The 17,046-nt window shown below is 57.8% G+C and overlaps 1 protein-coding gene across 4 annotated transcripts in view; it reads left to right on the top strand.

The window, feature by feature from the left end:
• The window catches only part of GSE1 (Gse1 coiled-coil protein), a 391,422-nt gene that overhangs the window by 136,431 nt on the left and 237,945 nt on the right, over window positions 1-17,046 (top strand). For all 4 annotated transcript variants that reach the window (XM_031436597.2, XM_064477671.1, XM_031436596.2 and 1 more), the window contains exon 2: window positions 5,254-5,434. In XM_031436597.2, the coding sequence (XP_031292457.2) occupies window positions 5,254-5,434 (181 nt within the window). The remainder of the gene's footprint in view (window positions 1-5,253; window positions 5,435-17,046) is intronic.

The raw sequence follows: 17,046 nt of genomic DNA, 5'->3' as shown, positions 1-17,046 counted from the left end.
CAGTTCCGACCCCCAGGAACTAAGGCTTAATGAGGCTGACACCCACAAAGGCTGACCTGGGGCCTGGCACTCAGTAGGTACTATCAATATATATTGAAGAATGCTGAAGCCTCTGCTTTAGGGTTATGGCCCGTGACCCTTCTGCTCCAGCCCTACAGGGACAGACAGTGGCTCCTGGCTTGGAGACACTGCCTAGTTTCAGCTGAACCCAGAGAATCTTTCTTCCCGGCAGCCCCAGGTCTTGAACCAGGGGCTTTCTGGTTCTCTTTATGGAAAGTGGGACTGGGTTCTCCCTCTTTCTTTTCTTTTCTTTTCTTTTTTTGAAGTATAGTCAGTTTTCTATGTGTCAATTTCTGGTGTCCAGCATAATGTTTCAGTCATACATATAAATACATATATTTGTTTTCGTATTCCTTTTCATTATAGGTTACTACAAGATATTGAATATAGTTCCCTGTGCTGCACAGAAGATCCTGGGCTAGGATGCATGAATCCAGCCTCGGGTATTTAACCTCCTCGCACTGTGGCTGGAACTCTCAGCATTCCCTTTTTAGATGAGGAAGCTGAGGCCCAGGGGCGTTGAGCCCAAGATCACCCACCTTGGAACCCAGAGTGTGTAACTGCCTTTGGCCCCTTTTCTCCACTGAGCTCGGCCACTGTCTTCCTGAGAAACACCAGTGCCTTTCTCCTTACCAGACACCCAGGGGGAGGTGTCCTGTGCCTGCTGGAAGGGGAACCAGGTTGGGTGATCTCTGTCCACTTCCAGACCTCTTAGCCTCAGTTGCCCCATCAATAAAATGGGCTGGTCAGACTCCCCACCAGGCTTTACCCGGCAGGACCTTTGCAAAGCTCTGGGAGGTGCCTGTGTGCACACGCTTTGCAAATCATTCAGATGGAGAATTGTGACTGTTCCCATCCCCTCAGGTGGCTGCAGTGAGTCTTCACCTGGCGGGATATGAAGCCAGGAACAAAACCTTCTTTTTATTTTTCTCAGTCCTGGACCTTGTGTCCACTTGGGCTTCTCAAGGCTGGATGAGCCTGGCACCTCACTCCACCCCTCCCTCCGGCCCCTGAAACGTGGGGGCACCTGAGGGGACTCGGCTAGGGAAGAATCTGATTGAGACCCCCGGCTGTGGCTCTGCTGCCCGAGCCGGTGACCCCCTCCCCACGAGCGCTGCAGCCGGAGTGCCCTAATTGCTGTCACAGATGTGCCAGCCACCAGCCTCTCCCGCGCGATCTGCTGTGTCGCATGAGCTTAATTAGTCCCTGATTACTCATTTACTGGGTGCTGTGTGTATTCCATATCTAATAACTTTCCAATTACGCCCGGGCGCACCGCACGTTTAATAACCCGTCGTTGTCTGCTTATCGGGGCCTCTGTATTTGGCAGCTCCATCTCCCCCTGACCCGGCGCCTTATCGTTCTCTTTATTGTAGTATTTGGAGTTCTCCGCTTGCCATTACGGGGCTATTACAGGGAATTAAGGGGCATAAAATACTGTTTTTCGGCCTCTGACGCACCAGCTTGTAGTGTGGAACAGGAAATGTTACCAGAGGGGGTCGAACACATCTTTGTGGGTGGGTTCTTGTGGGGGCCCAGAAACGGGGAGGAGGGGACCTGTGCAGGGCTGGCCCGAGTCCTGATTTCCCTTCTTGACAGACAGCGCCAGGCCTGGACCCACGTGTCCCCGGCAGGTGGCAGAGGTCTCTGGCCAGAGCCGGAGGTACACCCCCGGCCGTGCCCACCCAACCTCCAGCCAAGGCAGGCAGCCAGCCATGGCTGCTTGGGAGGGAGGTGGCTTTTGTCCCCGAACTTGGCTTCCTGCCTGTGTCTGATTTATCCTCAGGGCAGAGGGCAGGCGATGCTGTGTCCTTTGGTGCCATCAGGATGCTGGCGTCTCCTCCCCCCTCAGCTGCAGCTCGGTTTTGTCTCTTCCTCCCTCCTTGCTCTTGAGGTAAATCAGTCGCCACCCATCAGCAAACCCACTGCCCCTTCCGCACGGCCTAACCCTTCGTGCTGGAGACCACAGTCCAGTCACTGTGTGTCTGCTGAGGCAGCGAGTACAGAAGCCAGGCCCTGCTGGCGCTCAGTGAGCACCTACTAGGGGGTGAGCACCTACTGGGTGCCGGCGCAGTAGGGGCTGGGTACTTGACAGACGACTGGCCTGGGTTCTCGGCTCTGTGATGCCTCCAATTACCAGGGTCCCCAGGCAGGGAGCAGTGTATGTCCCAGGCCTGGTCCTAATGGCACTGTAAGACGAGCTGTGAGCTTGGAACACTTGGCACTGGTAGAGACTACATTGGTTCAAGAGCCTGCTTTTTATTAGTCAGGAATTGTCGTAAATTTGTCCTTGAAGGGTGAGGAAAGGCGGCTCTCTGCCTCTGTGTGATGGTCTGGCTCAGAACCTTTGCCTCCACCTAAGATGCGGCCAGCATGAGATAATCCAGATTCAGCACACCACGTGTGTCTGGCAGCCTCCCCCGTCCATTAATAGTGATTGAGCCCCCAGGAGTCCCAGGCAGCTGCTGACAAACGCCAGAGAAGGGGCTAGAATCCTTTGACTTCCAAGGGGAGTCAGCATAGGGGAACAGCTAGACCCGGAGGGTCTCTGGCACACGGAGGTGCCAGGGAGCGTGTATTTCCGGGCAAGCCTTGTTCTAGAGCTTTTTGATTGTATTAGTTATTTACTGCTGCGTAAGAAAGGACTACAGGTAACCAGCCCGCAGCAACACACGTATGACCACCCCCTCAGCGGGGTCTCCTGCCAAGGGCCCCACAGGCTGCCGGTCCAGCATCAGCAGGACTGTGCTCTCAACTGGAGGCTCGCCTAGGAGGAGCCCACCTCCAAGCTCACTGTGGGCAGGATTCATTTGTCTGTGAGCTGCAGGCTGCTTCGAACATTCAGGTGCAAGTTTTTGCGTGGACCCACATTTTTGGTTCTCTGGGATATCTACCTAGGAGTGAAATTACTGTGTCAAATGATGACTCTGTGTTTGACCCTTGAGGGACTTCCCGGCCGTCCGCAAGGCCACTGCACCATGTACAACCCCACCAGCAGCGCATGAGGGCTTGCTTAGTGTTTCAACCCTTAATAGTCATGAGAATGCAGCTGTTAAAAATGGATTCCCAGCTTTCTCCAGGAAAGTTGGACCTGACAGCATGGGGCTGGCTTCCCTCCCTGTTGGGAGGCCGGTGCTGGGTGGGACTGGGGCAGTTCCCCTCGTCTTGTCTACCCAGATCCTCGTTTACAGTTTACCCTCCTGGCTTCCACGGGGGTATGTGTTGGAATCTCTCATCCTTCCTGTCCCCCCTCCCTTTCAAAGCCTGCTCCTCCTGAAGGCTAAGTTCAAATTCCACCTGCTCCGGGAAGCCTGCCTGGATTTCCTAGCCCTTGGGGGATTTCTTCCATCCTCAGACTCCTTTGTGCTTGTCTTCTGCACCCCCTCCCACTCAGTAGCATTCTCTTTTGCCATCTGCTGTTCTCCACTTAAGAGCTATGTCCTCTGGTTGCTTCGTAACAGCGGAGTCTTCTCCCAACTGCCTGAGTTTGAATCCCAGCTCCTCCAATTACTGTGAGAGCTCGGGCTACTTTGCCTCTTTGTGTTTCCATGTTTTTGTTTGAGACAGGACTGCTGGGAGGATTAACAGTGGCACATGGTAGGTGCTCAGTAAACGGCATTCTCGTGCCCACAGCTCCCCATCCGGGAAGCCATCCCCACCCCCATGAGGCGTCCCCCAGCCACCTTCCCCCTGCAGGCCCCTGGAGGACAAGCAGGAGGTGGGCCTCAGCCCCTCTCTCCTGTCCACCAGCCTGTGAGCAGGGTCAAGGCTGGGGCACAGTGCTGCCCTACCTGGCTCCCCGCCAGCCCGCCCCCAGGGGGTTGCAAGAACGCTTCCTGGTGACCAGGTGCCACCCCATAGACAGTATCTGGGGGTGGCTGGACAAGTCAACCTGTGACTAGTGGGGGACCCAGCAGCCCTACGTCTGGCAGTTTTCTGAAGAGATGGGGGCAGCTGCACGAGCAGCTGAAACCCGATGGGGAGGGATCTGTGGGCTCTAAGGTCCCCCACGTGCTGATGGGCCCCCGACCCTAATCTACCCAGTGAGTGAGTGAAGTGAGCTGGACCCAGGCGCCGCCTCCTCCTGCCCCCGCTGAAGCCGAAGCCGCCAGCACCCCTGAGGGATTTGCGGAGGCTGCGGTCTGGGCAGTGTCAACATATGGATCCCATAAATTAAAGCGTTCCCGGAAACAAACAGTAGATTTATCTGTCTCTCCCATGTGGGGCTGGGGGAGCCTGGATGGAGGGCCATCCATCTCTCTCGGGCGCTTTGGTTTTAAAGCACTAATCCCGGAATAAACAGGATCAACATGAAGTTGCTTTTGCACAGCCAAGAGGGACCGGAGCTTGTAATTGTGGAGTTGGGGGTTGTGTCCCCAGGACTGGTCCCCAGGGAACTGGAGCCCTGGGAGGGGCTTCCCCCGACGTCCCGCCCAGGCCCTGAGGTCAGAGGTGTGGGCCCAGGGTGGGGAGCCCTGCTGACCTGGGTTGACCCTGCCTTGGCGTCTGGTCTGTGACGTGAGGCTCCTCCCGCCCCCTCTGAGCCTCACTTTCCGAATCCGTGGAAAGAGGCTGGGAGACCAGGATGGCCACAGTCACCGAGACAGAAAGTAGGAAGGCGGTGCCCAGGGTGGGGGAAGGGGTGTGGAGCTAGTGGTGAATGGTATGGGGTTGCCATTTGGGACGATGAGAAAGTTCTGGAAATAGATACACATGGTGACTGGACCTAATGCCACTGAGCTGAACACTTGAAAATGGTCAAGATGGTAAATTTGATGTTATGTGTGTTTTACTACAATTTAAAAACCTAAGACAAAGCGGGAAGTGCAGATGGAGGGACTGCCCTGCAGGGTGGACTGAAGACTAGCTAGGCTAATCGTTACAGTTGTAACTAACTAGTAGGTAACCGTTACAGACTTCCGTGCAGAGCTGAGGGGCTCAGGCAGCGATGGGACCCAGGGGGAGATCCCCAGTGCGTGGTGGCTGGCCTATGTCCCCAGGCAGGGTTTGCTGGGTGAGTTGGCCTTCTGGGACCAGCTCTGCCGCTGCCCTGAGCCGGCCACGCTGAGTCCCTGATGACAACGCCAGGCCTTCGCTGGGGAGGCGCTGCCCAGTGGCCCACGGGGCCCACCCACTGGGCACCTCCAGGCAGGCGTGGCCAAAACTTACCATGTTCCCCTCCTGTCCTTCCAGGTCACCTCTGTATCTCTTGAGGCGTCAGCGGCCATCCACCCTCCTGCCCGGGAGCTTGAGCCCCGGCCAAATGCCCCAGCAGAGAGCCTGCCCAGGGGCCCCCGGACCACCCAGGAGCAGGGGCCAGCCTGGTGTCAGCAGAGCAGCCAGGACGGGGCTGGACCGGACCTCACCAGCACAGGTAGGTGCCGGCTTGTTACTATGCCTGGGTACTAGAGTGGATCAGGCCGCCCCGGCAGTGAGGGGTCCCCAAAGCCAGTTCGGACGCAGACTCCCACCCCACAGTCGCTGCATTCTAGGGGAGAGCCAGGAAGCTGAGTCTCCCTCCTTTACCCGAGTCTGAATTTTTTTTCATGCTTCTCAGGAATTAAACCAAACTGTGGTTTCACCAGAATTCCTGCTTCTCGACACTCTCTCATCCTCGATTCACAAATCGCCTTTGTTGTATTTTTTTTAATCTCTGTGTGCATCATATTCATTCATTCATTTAAAAAATAATGTCGGGGGAGGGTATAGCTCAGTGTTAGATAATAATAATTTAAATAACTAAATAAATAAATCCAACTACCTTCCACCCCCCCAAAAAAAATTAAAAATAATTTAAAAAATAATGTAATGGCTCTCCATGAACCGCTACCCAACCCAAGCCCCAAATCGCTCCATCCACCTGGATGCCCCACCCCACAGAGGGATCCGTGTCTCCCATTTGCTCTTCTGTCACACCTGTGTTTGCCTGAACACCCCATCACCTGGTTTCTGGGGGGCTGAGCTTTGAGCTTTGCCTTCTGGGCCTGGCTCAGCACTGCAAGGTCCGTCTGTTGTCACAGCTGCCGCAGCGCTTGGTTCTGCCGCCACGTGCTGTGCGAGGTGCAGCTCTGCCCGTGCGGGTACCCGCTCTCCTGCCGTGTGGGTGCCCCGCACACGGCTCTCGGTGTTAACCTTACCCTGGCCGGGGGGACGAAGGTGTACGACCGTTCTCCAGGGTGGGCATTTACAGCCCCCCCGGCCCCAGCCACAGAGACCCCGTCCGCCTGTCTCGGCCCCGTCGGACGCATCACTTTCTCCATGATGGAGAGGCTGGCCCCCTCCTTGGTTGTTGGGCCCGTGAGTGTGAGTGTGGAGCTCCAAGGTGTTTATGGTGGGCCATATGGGCCCTGGGCTGGGAGCAGTGTGTGGACTCCTGCGTTATTACCTAGGGAGGGTCGTGGAGCAGCCCCGTAGGCCAAGACCCCTCAGAGTGGGTCCCTGTGTGTATCTTGCCCCCATCACTGTCCCTGAGAGTCCCAAGACCCCCCTGGTACCAGCCCTCTGCAGGGGCAGCTGGCAGAAAACACTGCTTATTAGTGAGAGGGCCTGGAGCCAGCAGGTAGGGGGAGTGAGTGATGGAGATGGGGGTAGCTGCACTCCCCCTGCCCCCAGTCCTCAGGTCCTGGGCGTCCATCTGGGGCATCCATCTCCAGGGAAACAGCAGTATTCACCTCTTTCTCTCTGCAGTATGGACTCGGGAAGGGAAAGGGCTGGCCAGGGATGGAGCTGGCTAACCGGGGGCTGTTGGGCCACCCGGCCCTCTGAGGGGCTTCCAGACCCAAGCAGATGGGGACGGGGTGTCAGGGAGCAAAGGGGACATGCGGGTGGTGGGCAGGGATGCCCCCAGCACACTCAGAGCCTGGGACAAGTGACTTCTTGCTTTGTGCCTTGGTGTCCTCATCTGAGGGATAGAAGTGAAGGCTAACGAGAGACCCCGGCCCGCGGGGCAGGCGTGAGGACTGAATGCCTGGAGAGGAGCCCGTTCTGCGCAGGACCCGGCCCCTCCCCTGCCCTGCCTGAGTGCTCGTAGTTCCGGCTGGCGTCAGCGCTATTGTTTGTAACTGCTAGTCACCCAGCAAGGTGCCTCCTCCAGGCAGCACAGAGGATCCCTGAGGCTGTTCTCCTGATCCACCTCCTTCACCCCGGCTGCCCCTCAGCTCTGGGTAATAACCTGCAAAACCGTGACCCTCGGGGACCCTCCCTTGCCCCAGTTGGCACATGCGAGGCCCTGCCCCCTGCCCTAGGGCCACCCGGGGCAGGGCAGTGGCACAAGACCCACGTCTGCCAGCTGCTCCCTGTCAGGCCCCCTGAGGAGGGGGGTGGAATGCAGCTCCACAGCTGGAGACCCGCCAGGAGCACCATCCCGCAGTCAGGCCCTTCCCAGGGAGGCTGCCGCTGCTGCGTGGAAACGTGACAGTGACTAATGGTTTATTACACACCTGCCACCTCTCATCGGGCGGGCGGGTACAGCCCCCGGGGCCAGCTGCGCACTGCCAGCTGGATGGCGGGGCGGGAGCAGCGGGGCAGCACTCACAGACACATGGACACGCACGGGCTCAGGGACACTCAGGACAAACACAGACGGGGGAACACATGACACACAGGGTACCTGTGCCGAGGAACACGCAGACACACACATACAGACACGCATGCACAGATGGGCCCCGGGACACTCTAACACGTGCACACAAACACACGTCGCAGACAAACACCTGGGAACACAATATATGTGTGCACACATGCTCCCCCCCGCGCACACGTGCACACAGCCCTGTCGCTCCCCCTCTCTAGAGCTCTGAACCCCCTCCCGCTCCCTGTGTGGGAACGTTCACCCCAGCGCTGGCTGGGGCGGGGGCCTTTCCCAGAAGGGCAGGTGGCCACGGGCAATGATGCCTGGAGGGACAACTACCCATTGTAGTCCATTTCTGACTGCCAGTTCCCTGCAGACCTCTGGAGTGTAGGGACAGCAGCCTTCACCATGTGATGGAAGCTGTCACACCAGCAGCCCTTGTGCCGGGCTGGGTGACTGGGTCAGCTCCCCCGGAGAAACACATGATCAACCTTGGTTTCTCCCAGGGGAGGCAGCTGTGTGGTTCTTGAGCACCGCATTTGGAGAGCCCACCTGGGGAGTAGTCACTTGCTGGCTGCAGGGAGAACAGCTCCAGGGCTGCAGGGGAACCAGGGACCCACAGAGCTGGGAGGCCTCTGGCAAGCGAGGCCTGAACCTTGGACTGACCAAGCTGCTGGGAGAAGGGCACAACCCCAACCACACCAGAGGCAGCCTTCCCTAGTTGGCGGCAAGCCCCTAGGTCCAGCTCTTCCCAGTATTCTTAAGCCTTTAGTCAAAGGAGGATCCATTTTTCACGTGCCGCTAGCAGGCAGTATAAAACCTGGCGAGAGGACACTCCTAATTCATCACCAGCTGCTGGGGACAGGCGTTCCTAAACAATTATCTGTGTGCCATCACAGCCTCCTTGGGAGAGAAGCAGCACCATCTGGTGATAAGTGAGGGTGTGGCTTGGTGTCCTAGACCCAAGTCCAAGTCTCTGAGTCTCAACACTGCAACTTCCCAGCCATGGAGTCTTTGCAAGTTTCAGAATCTTCCCAAAGCTTGGTTGCTCCAACTGCCAAGTAGGTGTGATAACAAAAGAAGTCTTCCTTGTAGCATAGTGTCAGTGACTTGGGAGGAACACCAAGGAGGCACCCAAGGCTGCAGTGCAGAGTTGTGCAGGTTGCACACTGCACAACTCCAGGGAGTGCCATTCTGGCTGTGGTCTCTGTGACTGTGCTCCCTGCATGGCCATCAGGAGGACCGTGTTGCACAGCTGAGCAGCCGCCCTGGAGTTCTGCCACATGGGCCCTAGACATCCCTCCTGAGGTGCGGAATGGCTTATAAAGTGGTTAATAATATCTTCACTAGTAGAGACAGTGGAAGCTGCAGACCCCACTGATGGGTTTGGGATGGGGTCACCAGAAGCCAGACCAAGATTGATTCTCCAGGCATGGCTGTGTTCCTGGGGCTCCTCCCTTTCTCCCTGGCCATGTTGGGGTGCTGGGGTGAGCCACCCGTGTTGGGAATGGTCTGTGCATTCCTGCTGTCCTAACTGCTGCAGCTCTGCTCCCACCCAGAAAGCCTCCATTCTCGTTAGTGCTCGTTCCAGGATTTTGGAGACCACTGGCCCAGTGGGGAGGGGAAAGGAGGAACAGGGCTGGCAGGGTGGGGTAGGAGCTGACAGGAGAAGGCACAGCGCACCTTCTCTCTCCTTTCTGAGCCGGCCCAGAAGGCCCCTCCCGTCCCCTGCTCTTGTCACCACCGTGGAAGAGTTGGGTGTTAGCTCTTGCTGCCGCCATAACAGATTATCAGTGGCTTAAAATGACACACTTTTAGTATCTTATTGTCCCAGAGGCTGAAGTCTAACTGGGCTAAAATTGAGGTGTGGGCAGAGCTGCATTCCCTCTGGGGGCTCTAGGGGAGATTCCGTTTCCTGGCCTTTTCCAGTTTCTGGAGGTGCCCACGTTCCTTGGCTTGTGGCCCCTTCCTCCATCTTCAAAGCCAGCAGCGTTGCCTCTCCCTGCCCCGCTCCTGCAAGCACAGCTCCTCTGACTCTTTCCTATCTCCTCCTGCCACTTGTGATTCCGGGGACCCACCTGGACAATCCAGGAGACTGTCTCATCGCCAGGTCAGCTGGTTAGCAAACTTTGTTTCCCTTTGCCAAGTAAGGGAGCATCACCCCTGGTTCCAGGGATTAGGACCTGGATATATTTCATGGCCATTGTTGTGCTGACCGCAGAATCCCTGATAAAGTCAGTTGCATTAGTCAGGGCAAGCACTGCCAGGTGCTGTAACAGGGAGCCCCACGCCCACTGTGGTTCCTGGTTGGGTGACACAGGGTCTCCAATTCCCTTTAGCCTTTGGTTCTGCCAGCTTGTGGCTTACAGAGTTTCCTGATTCCATCACTGGCAGACACAGGGGAGAAAGCCACTGGACACTCCCACACCTTGGCCTTGAGGTGTCTTGTGTCCTTCCATGGGCCTCTCCAGGATCGAAGGGCGCTGGCTAGTGACAACTGTCCACTGCAGGAGGGGCCAGGCATGGTGAAGGGTTGGCTGGCCATCTCTACCCGGCCGTCCATCCCACTGGGCAGTTCATCCACGGCTTCCTGAGCTCCGAGAATGTAGGTCTGAGTCTGTCCTGCTGCTCCTGGACACCTGGTCCCTGTGTGCTTTGGGGAGGGATTGGGACTTCTCATCACCTGCAGGTGTGGGAGCATGAAGCCCAGCCCCTCAGCTTCCAGCAAAAGAGCAACTTACCATCCGGAGCTCCCCTGGGCCGGGCTGGGGCTTTACCTGGAGTGGCCCCTGCTTCCTCATCCTGTCCTGTCCCTGCTCCCTGGGTGCTCTGCCTTATAAATCACTTGCACACACGTCCTTGTCTGCTTCTGCAAAACTGCCTAAGACAGCGTGGTTCCCTGGGCTGTGTACTCGGCACTATCTGCAAACAGCATGGCAAATGCATGTCCCGGGCCCCGTGTGTAACCGGCCTCTGCCTGGGCTCCTCCTCCGCTGAAGCTGGGGGCTTGGCCGCAGGTGCTGTGGCTTGGCCAGCTCTCCCAGGAAGGGTGCCCCCGGGGTTAAGCTGAGTGCATGAACAAAGGGCACCCAAGACCACCGAGAACTAGGCAGCTTCCCAGGAGCTGAGCCCCTCCAACCCGGGCTGAGTCTGTGGGGCCCCGGCCACGCCAGGGAGCTGTAACTGGAGGGCTGTGAGGACACAGCAGTGTGAGGGGCTGGATGCTGAACCACGAGAGGTGCCAGCGACGGTCCTCGGGCTGCTTCCTTTTTCCCTCTTGTCTTTTCAAGCCCTGAGTTTAAATCAAATCAGTGTTTGTTGGGTATGGACACCCTTAAGTGTTCTGATCCAGACTGGTGCTCTCTGAATTCAAATCCAGGCCTTGTTCCTTCTGAGCTTTTGGTAGAAGGCAGACAACCTCTCTGGGCCTTGGTTTCCCCTGCGATGGCTGTGAGGGTCTGAGAGTCGATCCATGTCCCTTGCTGAGCACAGCGCCTGGTGCTCAGGAACACAGGGGCTGGCCCTGGCCCTGGCTCCTGCCGGGGGAGGGAGCTGGTGACCGCCGGAGCCCTGGCCCCCTCTCAGCTTTGTCTCTCCTTCGTTGGGCATGTGGGCTCCCAGACGGCAGGGCTGGGCCTCCATGCCAGGAAGGCAGGGCCTCCGCTTAGGTACTTGGCTCACGCCCTTGGCGGGCCTGGCCTGGAGCGGGCAGGTGAGGGTACTGAGCGCTTGGGCGGGAGGCGCTCGGAGGACTTGTGCCCCTGTGGCCAAGCGGCAGCTGCTCGGAGGCGCCAGCAGCCGGGTTTGGCGGCGGCTCTCCCGGCCCTCTTCCCGGCCCGATGGAAAGGCGTTCTATGCAGCAGGAATGCCTCTCCGCTCCCTTCGCCCCGTCTCTGCCTTTGTGCGTCTCCAGCTGAGCTGGGGTCCAAAGTCTGTTTTCTCTCCAGCTAGTGAGTGTTGGCCTTCTGGGGGACTTCTTGTAACGCTTGGGAGCACAGAGCTCGTGAGTCAGGGCAGGAGGCTGAGAGGCCCAGGCAGCCTGAGAGGCTGTTGGCTTGTAAGTCGCTTCTCCCCAGAAGCCTTGGAATATTTCGGGGGGCCTGAACCCCTCCTGCCTCTCTCCTGCTCACCAGGGTCTGGTTGCTTTCAGCCGGTCCCTTGGCTGGTGTGTGACTCTGTGTGCCTGTCTGGTTCAGATTTCTGTGACATGAAAAAGGGAAGAGAACTTGGGCAACCTAATTAAACGATAAACTGAGCGTTGACTTAAACGAAGCTCAAAATGGCATGAAGATAAATGGCCAGGTCTGGCAAAGTTCGGCCAAGAGGGTCTGTTGCCCTGAACTCTAACCCCTTTCCAAATAAGTGTGTGATCAAGACTTCAGATGGAAAAAAGGAGAGATCAGCTTAGCTGTAGAAATGACTGTTCTGGGGCTCAGGGTGTGATGTCCCGGGTGCAGTGTTGGGGACCCCAGGGAGCTGGAGGTGGCACAGACCACCCCCCAGGGGCTACTGCACCTGGGGTCCACCTGTCTGCCATACTGGCCATGGCCTCCACCCAGCCACCCACCACCCTGCTTTCCCCTCAACAGGGTTCAAGGTGGTAGATAAGCTGGCAGTCAAGGGACCTCGGCTATCCCGTTTGGCACCGTGTGGATTTAACTGGCTCGAAGAGCATCACTGTAAGACTCTCCCTGTGTCCACAGCAGCTTTCACCCACAACCTTCGAGGTTAGAGCAAAAACCGTTTGAAAACTGGGCATCTCTCCCAGCATTTGCTTGTGTCTTCACCATGGCTGCCTGTTTACACCTCTGTCCCCACTTCTACACAGCCATTCACGTGTGTGCATCAGTTCACAAGTATTTATTAATTACGTGCTATGTGCCCAAGACTGTTCCGGGCAGCAGGTGTGATGCCAGGTGCTGAGAGGTGCCATGAAGCAGAACAAGGGAGGGGAACAGGGTTGCAACTTTAGCTGGGCTGGTCCCAGAAGGCCTTGCTGAGGAGGAAGCATCAGGCAGAGAATTCCAAGCCAAGGGAAGTGCAAAGGCCCTGAGGCAGTCTGTGCTCAGCATGCGTGCTCTCTCTATGAAGGCAGGGACCATATCTTAAGGGTCCTCTTTATCTCTCCAGTGCTTGTTGCAGAGCACAGAGTAGGCGCTTGATCAATGTTTGTTGACCGAATACAAGTTTTTAAGTCAGCTTGTGCTAGGGGATGGGACAAGGGGAAGGTAAAGAGGAAATGAGATTCCTGTAGGCATCGGGGATGGACGTTTACCCCAGCTTCCTGGGCTGAGAGCTGATGTTCTGAGCAGGTCCTTACTCCATTCTAGGACTTTTCTTCCCTCTCCAGGGCTTTGCTCTAAGGTAAAATTCCAGCAACCACAAGCTGCCTACTCTTCCTCGAGGTTTCACATGTGATCATGTTGGGGTCAAGGACACTTCCAGGCCATCTGTGAGCGATTGGTCCTTCCTCCGCCTCGGACTTGGCTGACTGGGGAGGGGCTTTGGGCGCCTGGATCAGCACCTGGAAAAGAGTGCCTATTGAGCAACTGTTGTACGTCAGGTGCTGCAAGTCTGGGAACAGGTTTCTTCCTGGTTGTATTATTCTCCTCCGGCTGCTGTGACAGACCCCCTAGAACTTGGCAGCTTAAAGCAACACAAGTTTATTACCTTGTAGTCCAGAGGTCAGAGGTCAGACACAAGTCTCGTTGGGCTAGAACCAAGGCGTCGCATGGCTGGTTCTTTCTGGAGGCTCCAGGGGAAAATCTGTTTCCTTCCTTTTCCGGCTTCTAGAGGCACCTGTGTCCCTTGGCTTGTGTCCCGAGTCACTCCAGCCTCTCACTTCTGCCATCGCATCTCTCACTCCCCACCCCCGCCTCCCCCGTACAAGGACCTTTGTGATGGCATCGGGCCCACCTCAGGGTCCATGACTCAATCACACACCTGCAAAGTCCCTTCTGTTCTGTAAAGTGACACATTCACAGGTTCCAGGGATGAGGACGTGGCCGTCTCTGGGCCCATTATTTCACCTGCACAACAGTCATTCTTGCTGGGCTGGGCTGACCATGTGCTGCTCATAGGGCTTGGGGCCCATGCCCATGACTGACCCAGCCTGCCAGGCCGGTGAGGTCTGCATGGGGATACAGGAATTTACTGCGCACTGGCCCTGCACCAGGTACCGTTGTGGGCGTGTTGCCAGGACTGGCCCTCGGGCCTCACGGCCGTGCTGCCAGAGGACCTGAGATGGCTGGTTCAGCCCCAGCAGGGGCACCCTGTCGCCCTGGGTCAGTTTTCTCCCCTGGAACATGAGGGTGATGGTGGAACCTTTCTCATGAGGCTGTGGCATGAAGATGACCTCAGTCACTAATCACAGCATTTAGAGTAGGGATGGGCGCCCTCCTGGGGGCTCCCCAGGCCACCCTGGTTGGGAGGTTTCCTAGGAGAGGCTGGATTCTCTCCCATCCTAGGAAGTTCTGGGTGCAGTTTGGCATTTGCCCAGGAGATGGCGCAACAAAGCACCAGAAACCTGTCCAAAGCCCCAGCCTTTGGGTTGCTCCCAACTCTGGTCCCTCTGCCTGCAACCCACCTGGATACAGGGAAGGGGATTGACCCCAGAGACCCAGACGTGGCTCTGCCCCTCCCCTAGCCTCTCACCACTGCACCCCAGTGGGAAGCCTATGGGCCCACCTTTGTGCATGTCAGGTAACCCTCTGGACCCGGCCTGTGCCCTAAGGCAGCTGAGTTGTGGTCCCCACCCTCAGCAAATGTCCAGCCCTTCTGTCCACAAATATGCCAAGATAAGCTCTCACAAGGACTGGATAACAGAGAAGGCTTGTGTATCCAGGAGGGCTCCCGGGAGGAGGCAGCATTTGAACTGGGCCTCTGGGCCCTTGTAGGAAGGAGGGGGGCCAATCAGGGAGGAGACCCCAGGGGCTGAGACCCCTGTGACAACAGGCTCCCTCCCTTCCCCTCGTCCTTCCTCCCTTCTCCCCATCTGTGAGTCTCCTATGAGAGCTTCGTTATGGGTCACCAGCAACCACAGCCCATGCTGGGGTGCTGCCCACACCCCCAGCTTCTGGAATTCCCTCTGAGCCTCGGGACCTCACCCGCCCTTGCCTGTTCAACAGCCCCCTCCTCTCCAACAGAGCCCCTCTGTTCCAGCCTTCTCCTCGCCACTCTACCCCATTACAGCCCCTCCTCCCACGGGCACCGGCCTGAAGCCGTAGGTCCAGGGCAGGAAGCCTGCACCCTTCCTCCCCTTGAGCTGAGCTCTCCTGGGCCCTTTCTCTCCACGAATGCCCCCCAGTGTGGCTCCTGCTGCCTGAAAGATTATCTGAAGGAGCGAGGGCGGCCTTGGTGGAGGGTGTGACTCCCTTTGGGACCTGGGGTCTCCTCTGCTACCCAAGGCATGGGTCTCCCATGGGCAGTAAATCCCTCGGGCCCACCGGGTCCTGCTGAGGAGAAGAGTGCCGGAGCGCGTGGGGAGGCAGGAAGTGGCCGCCTCCCTCCGGGGCATGGCTCCTGTCTGCAGCTGGCAGGGTGTGTGCCAGGGCGGGAGGGGGCTGGGGGCCGGAGGAGGGCCTGCGCCGCGTGGTTGTGCTGTGGCTTGCTGGGCAGCCCTTGCTTGCATGCGCACGCTCTCTCTCTCTCTCTCTCTCCTGACTTCTCGGGAGTCTGCTCCTGGGGCTGGTCTGCAGACCTGGGAGAGAGGCTTCCTCTGTCTCCCAGCCTTTCTGCTCCACCCCGCAGCCCTCCCCCAGTCCAAAGGGAGCTGCTCCAAGGTGGCCAGGCCAGGGGGCCAGGGGCTGGGACAGCCAGGTCTGATGGACCAGAAGAGCCCCAAATGGCAAGTTCTCCTACAGGGTGAGTCCCCGGGACGGCCCCATGCAGGGCTGTGGGGTTTGGACTGGGTCCTGGGACAGTGCCCAGACTCGCAGGACAGAAGACAGAGATGGGGGAGCAGATGCTGGGCTGTGAGGCGGTGAGGGGTGTGCATCCTGGCTGCAGGGCATGGCGGCTCATGCATGTGTGGAGCCTCATGGCCCAGGGGACAGACAGAGTGTCCCCAGAAGCCAGCATAATGGCCCCAGTTTGAGCCTGGGGGCCGAAGGGCAGGCATTGGGACCCTCAAGGGGCCCAGCAGAGCGTTGAGGTGTGGCAGCCAGTGCTGCAGCCCCGAGGCCCCCCTGGGCATGTCCTCGGTGCCCATACCAAGGGCAGCTCCTCTTCCCACTGTGCGTTCCGGGGCACAGGCTGTCACGGGGACTAGTGCTGGGCCCCCGAGAGGCCCCCAAGGGCGAGCACAGGTGATCCTGCTCTCCTAGCTGGTGGAGGTTAAGTGCAGAGCCGGGTGGCCCACCAAGGTCACTGAATCCTGCCCTCCTTTCCTACACAGGGAGCCTAAGGCTCAGAGGAGGGAGCACACTTGTCTGTCTCTGCCCAGCCACCCAAGACAGAGCAGGGTCTAGAACTCAGATGACCCTTCTCCCAAGCCACCTCCTGCTTCCAGAAGTGGTGGGGAGAGGAGCCAGGAGCAGGTGGAGAAGGCCAAGGGACAGCCTCCCAGAAGGTCCTGGGAGGGACACAAGTGTGCACACGCAGGTGACGCTGAAGCCCCAGAGCTCCTGGTCCCATACCAGGTGGGGTTTGAGGGCTCTTCCCCCTCCCTCCACCATGGCCAGCTTCTTGGACGCTCAGGTGACATGCAGGGCCCTGGACCGGGAGGCTGGAGGCACAGACTAGTCCTGACCTTCCACTCCCTGGTTTGGATGTAATCTGATTATGGAGGAATGCACTGACAAGGGGGGCACACACCCCTGCCGGTCCACAGGCCGGTCAGTGGTTAGGTAGTGAGCTTCCCGTCATCGATAGTATTCAAGGAGGAGCCTCCAACCCATTGGAGAGGTTGTGGAGGGGCAGTGGTCAGACGGGACAATATTTTTTCCAAGTCTCAGATTCCAGGTCTCTCCTCCTCTCTGTGCCCCATATGTGCAGCAAGAAGGACTACAGCAGCTGGCGTTTAGCGAGCACCTACTGTATACCAAGGCTCTTTGCCACCCTTAGCTGGCACCAGCTCACACACCCTTTGCGTAGTTGCCATTATTCTCCCACGTTCAAGATGAGAAGACTGAGGCATGGAGGGTCAGGTGACTTGCCAGTGGTCACCAGGCTGGCCAGTTGAGTGGCAGAACTGGGATGAAAAGTGCGGCACAGAGTGTGCATTCTGACCCACCATGCAGGATAGGATATATCCTCAATTATGGGAAGTCCAACCCCATTTAGCAAAATGTTTCCTAAGCTTTGGGAAGCCCAAAAGTTTCTTCAGAATCACTGCAAGGCTTTGGCTGGGAAGACAGTGGGTGGTGCCTTTCCAGGCCCCAGGTCCTCCGCCAGGCCAGGGACAGCTCCGGTCCTGC

The sequence above is a fragment of the Camelus dromedarius genome, chromosome 23, assembly GCF_036321535.1.
Source record: "Camelus dromedarius isolate mCamDro1 chromosome 23, mCamDro1.pat, whole genome shotgun sequence".
Lineage (NCBI taxonomy): Eukaryota > Metazoa > Chordata > Mammalia > Artiodactyla > Camelidae > Camelus > Camelus dromedarius.
This window is presented reverse-complemented; position numbering and strand designations above follow the sequence as displayed.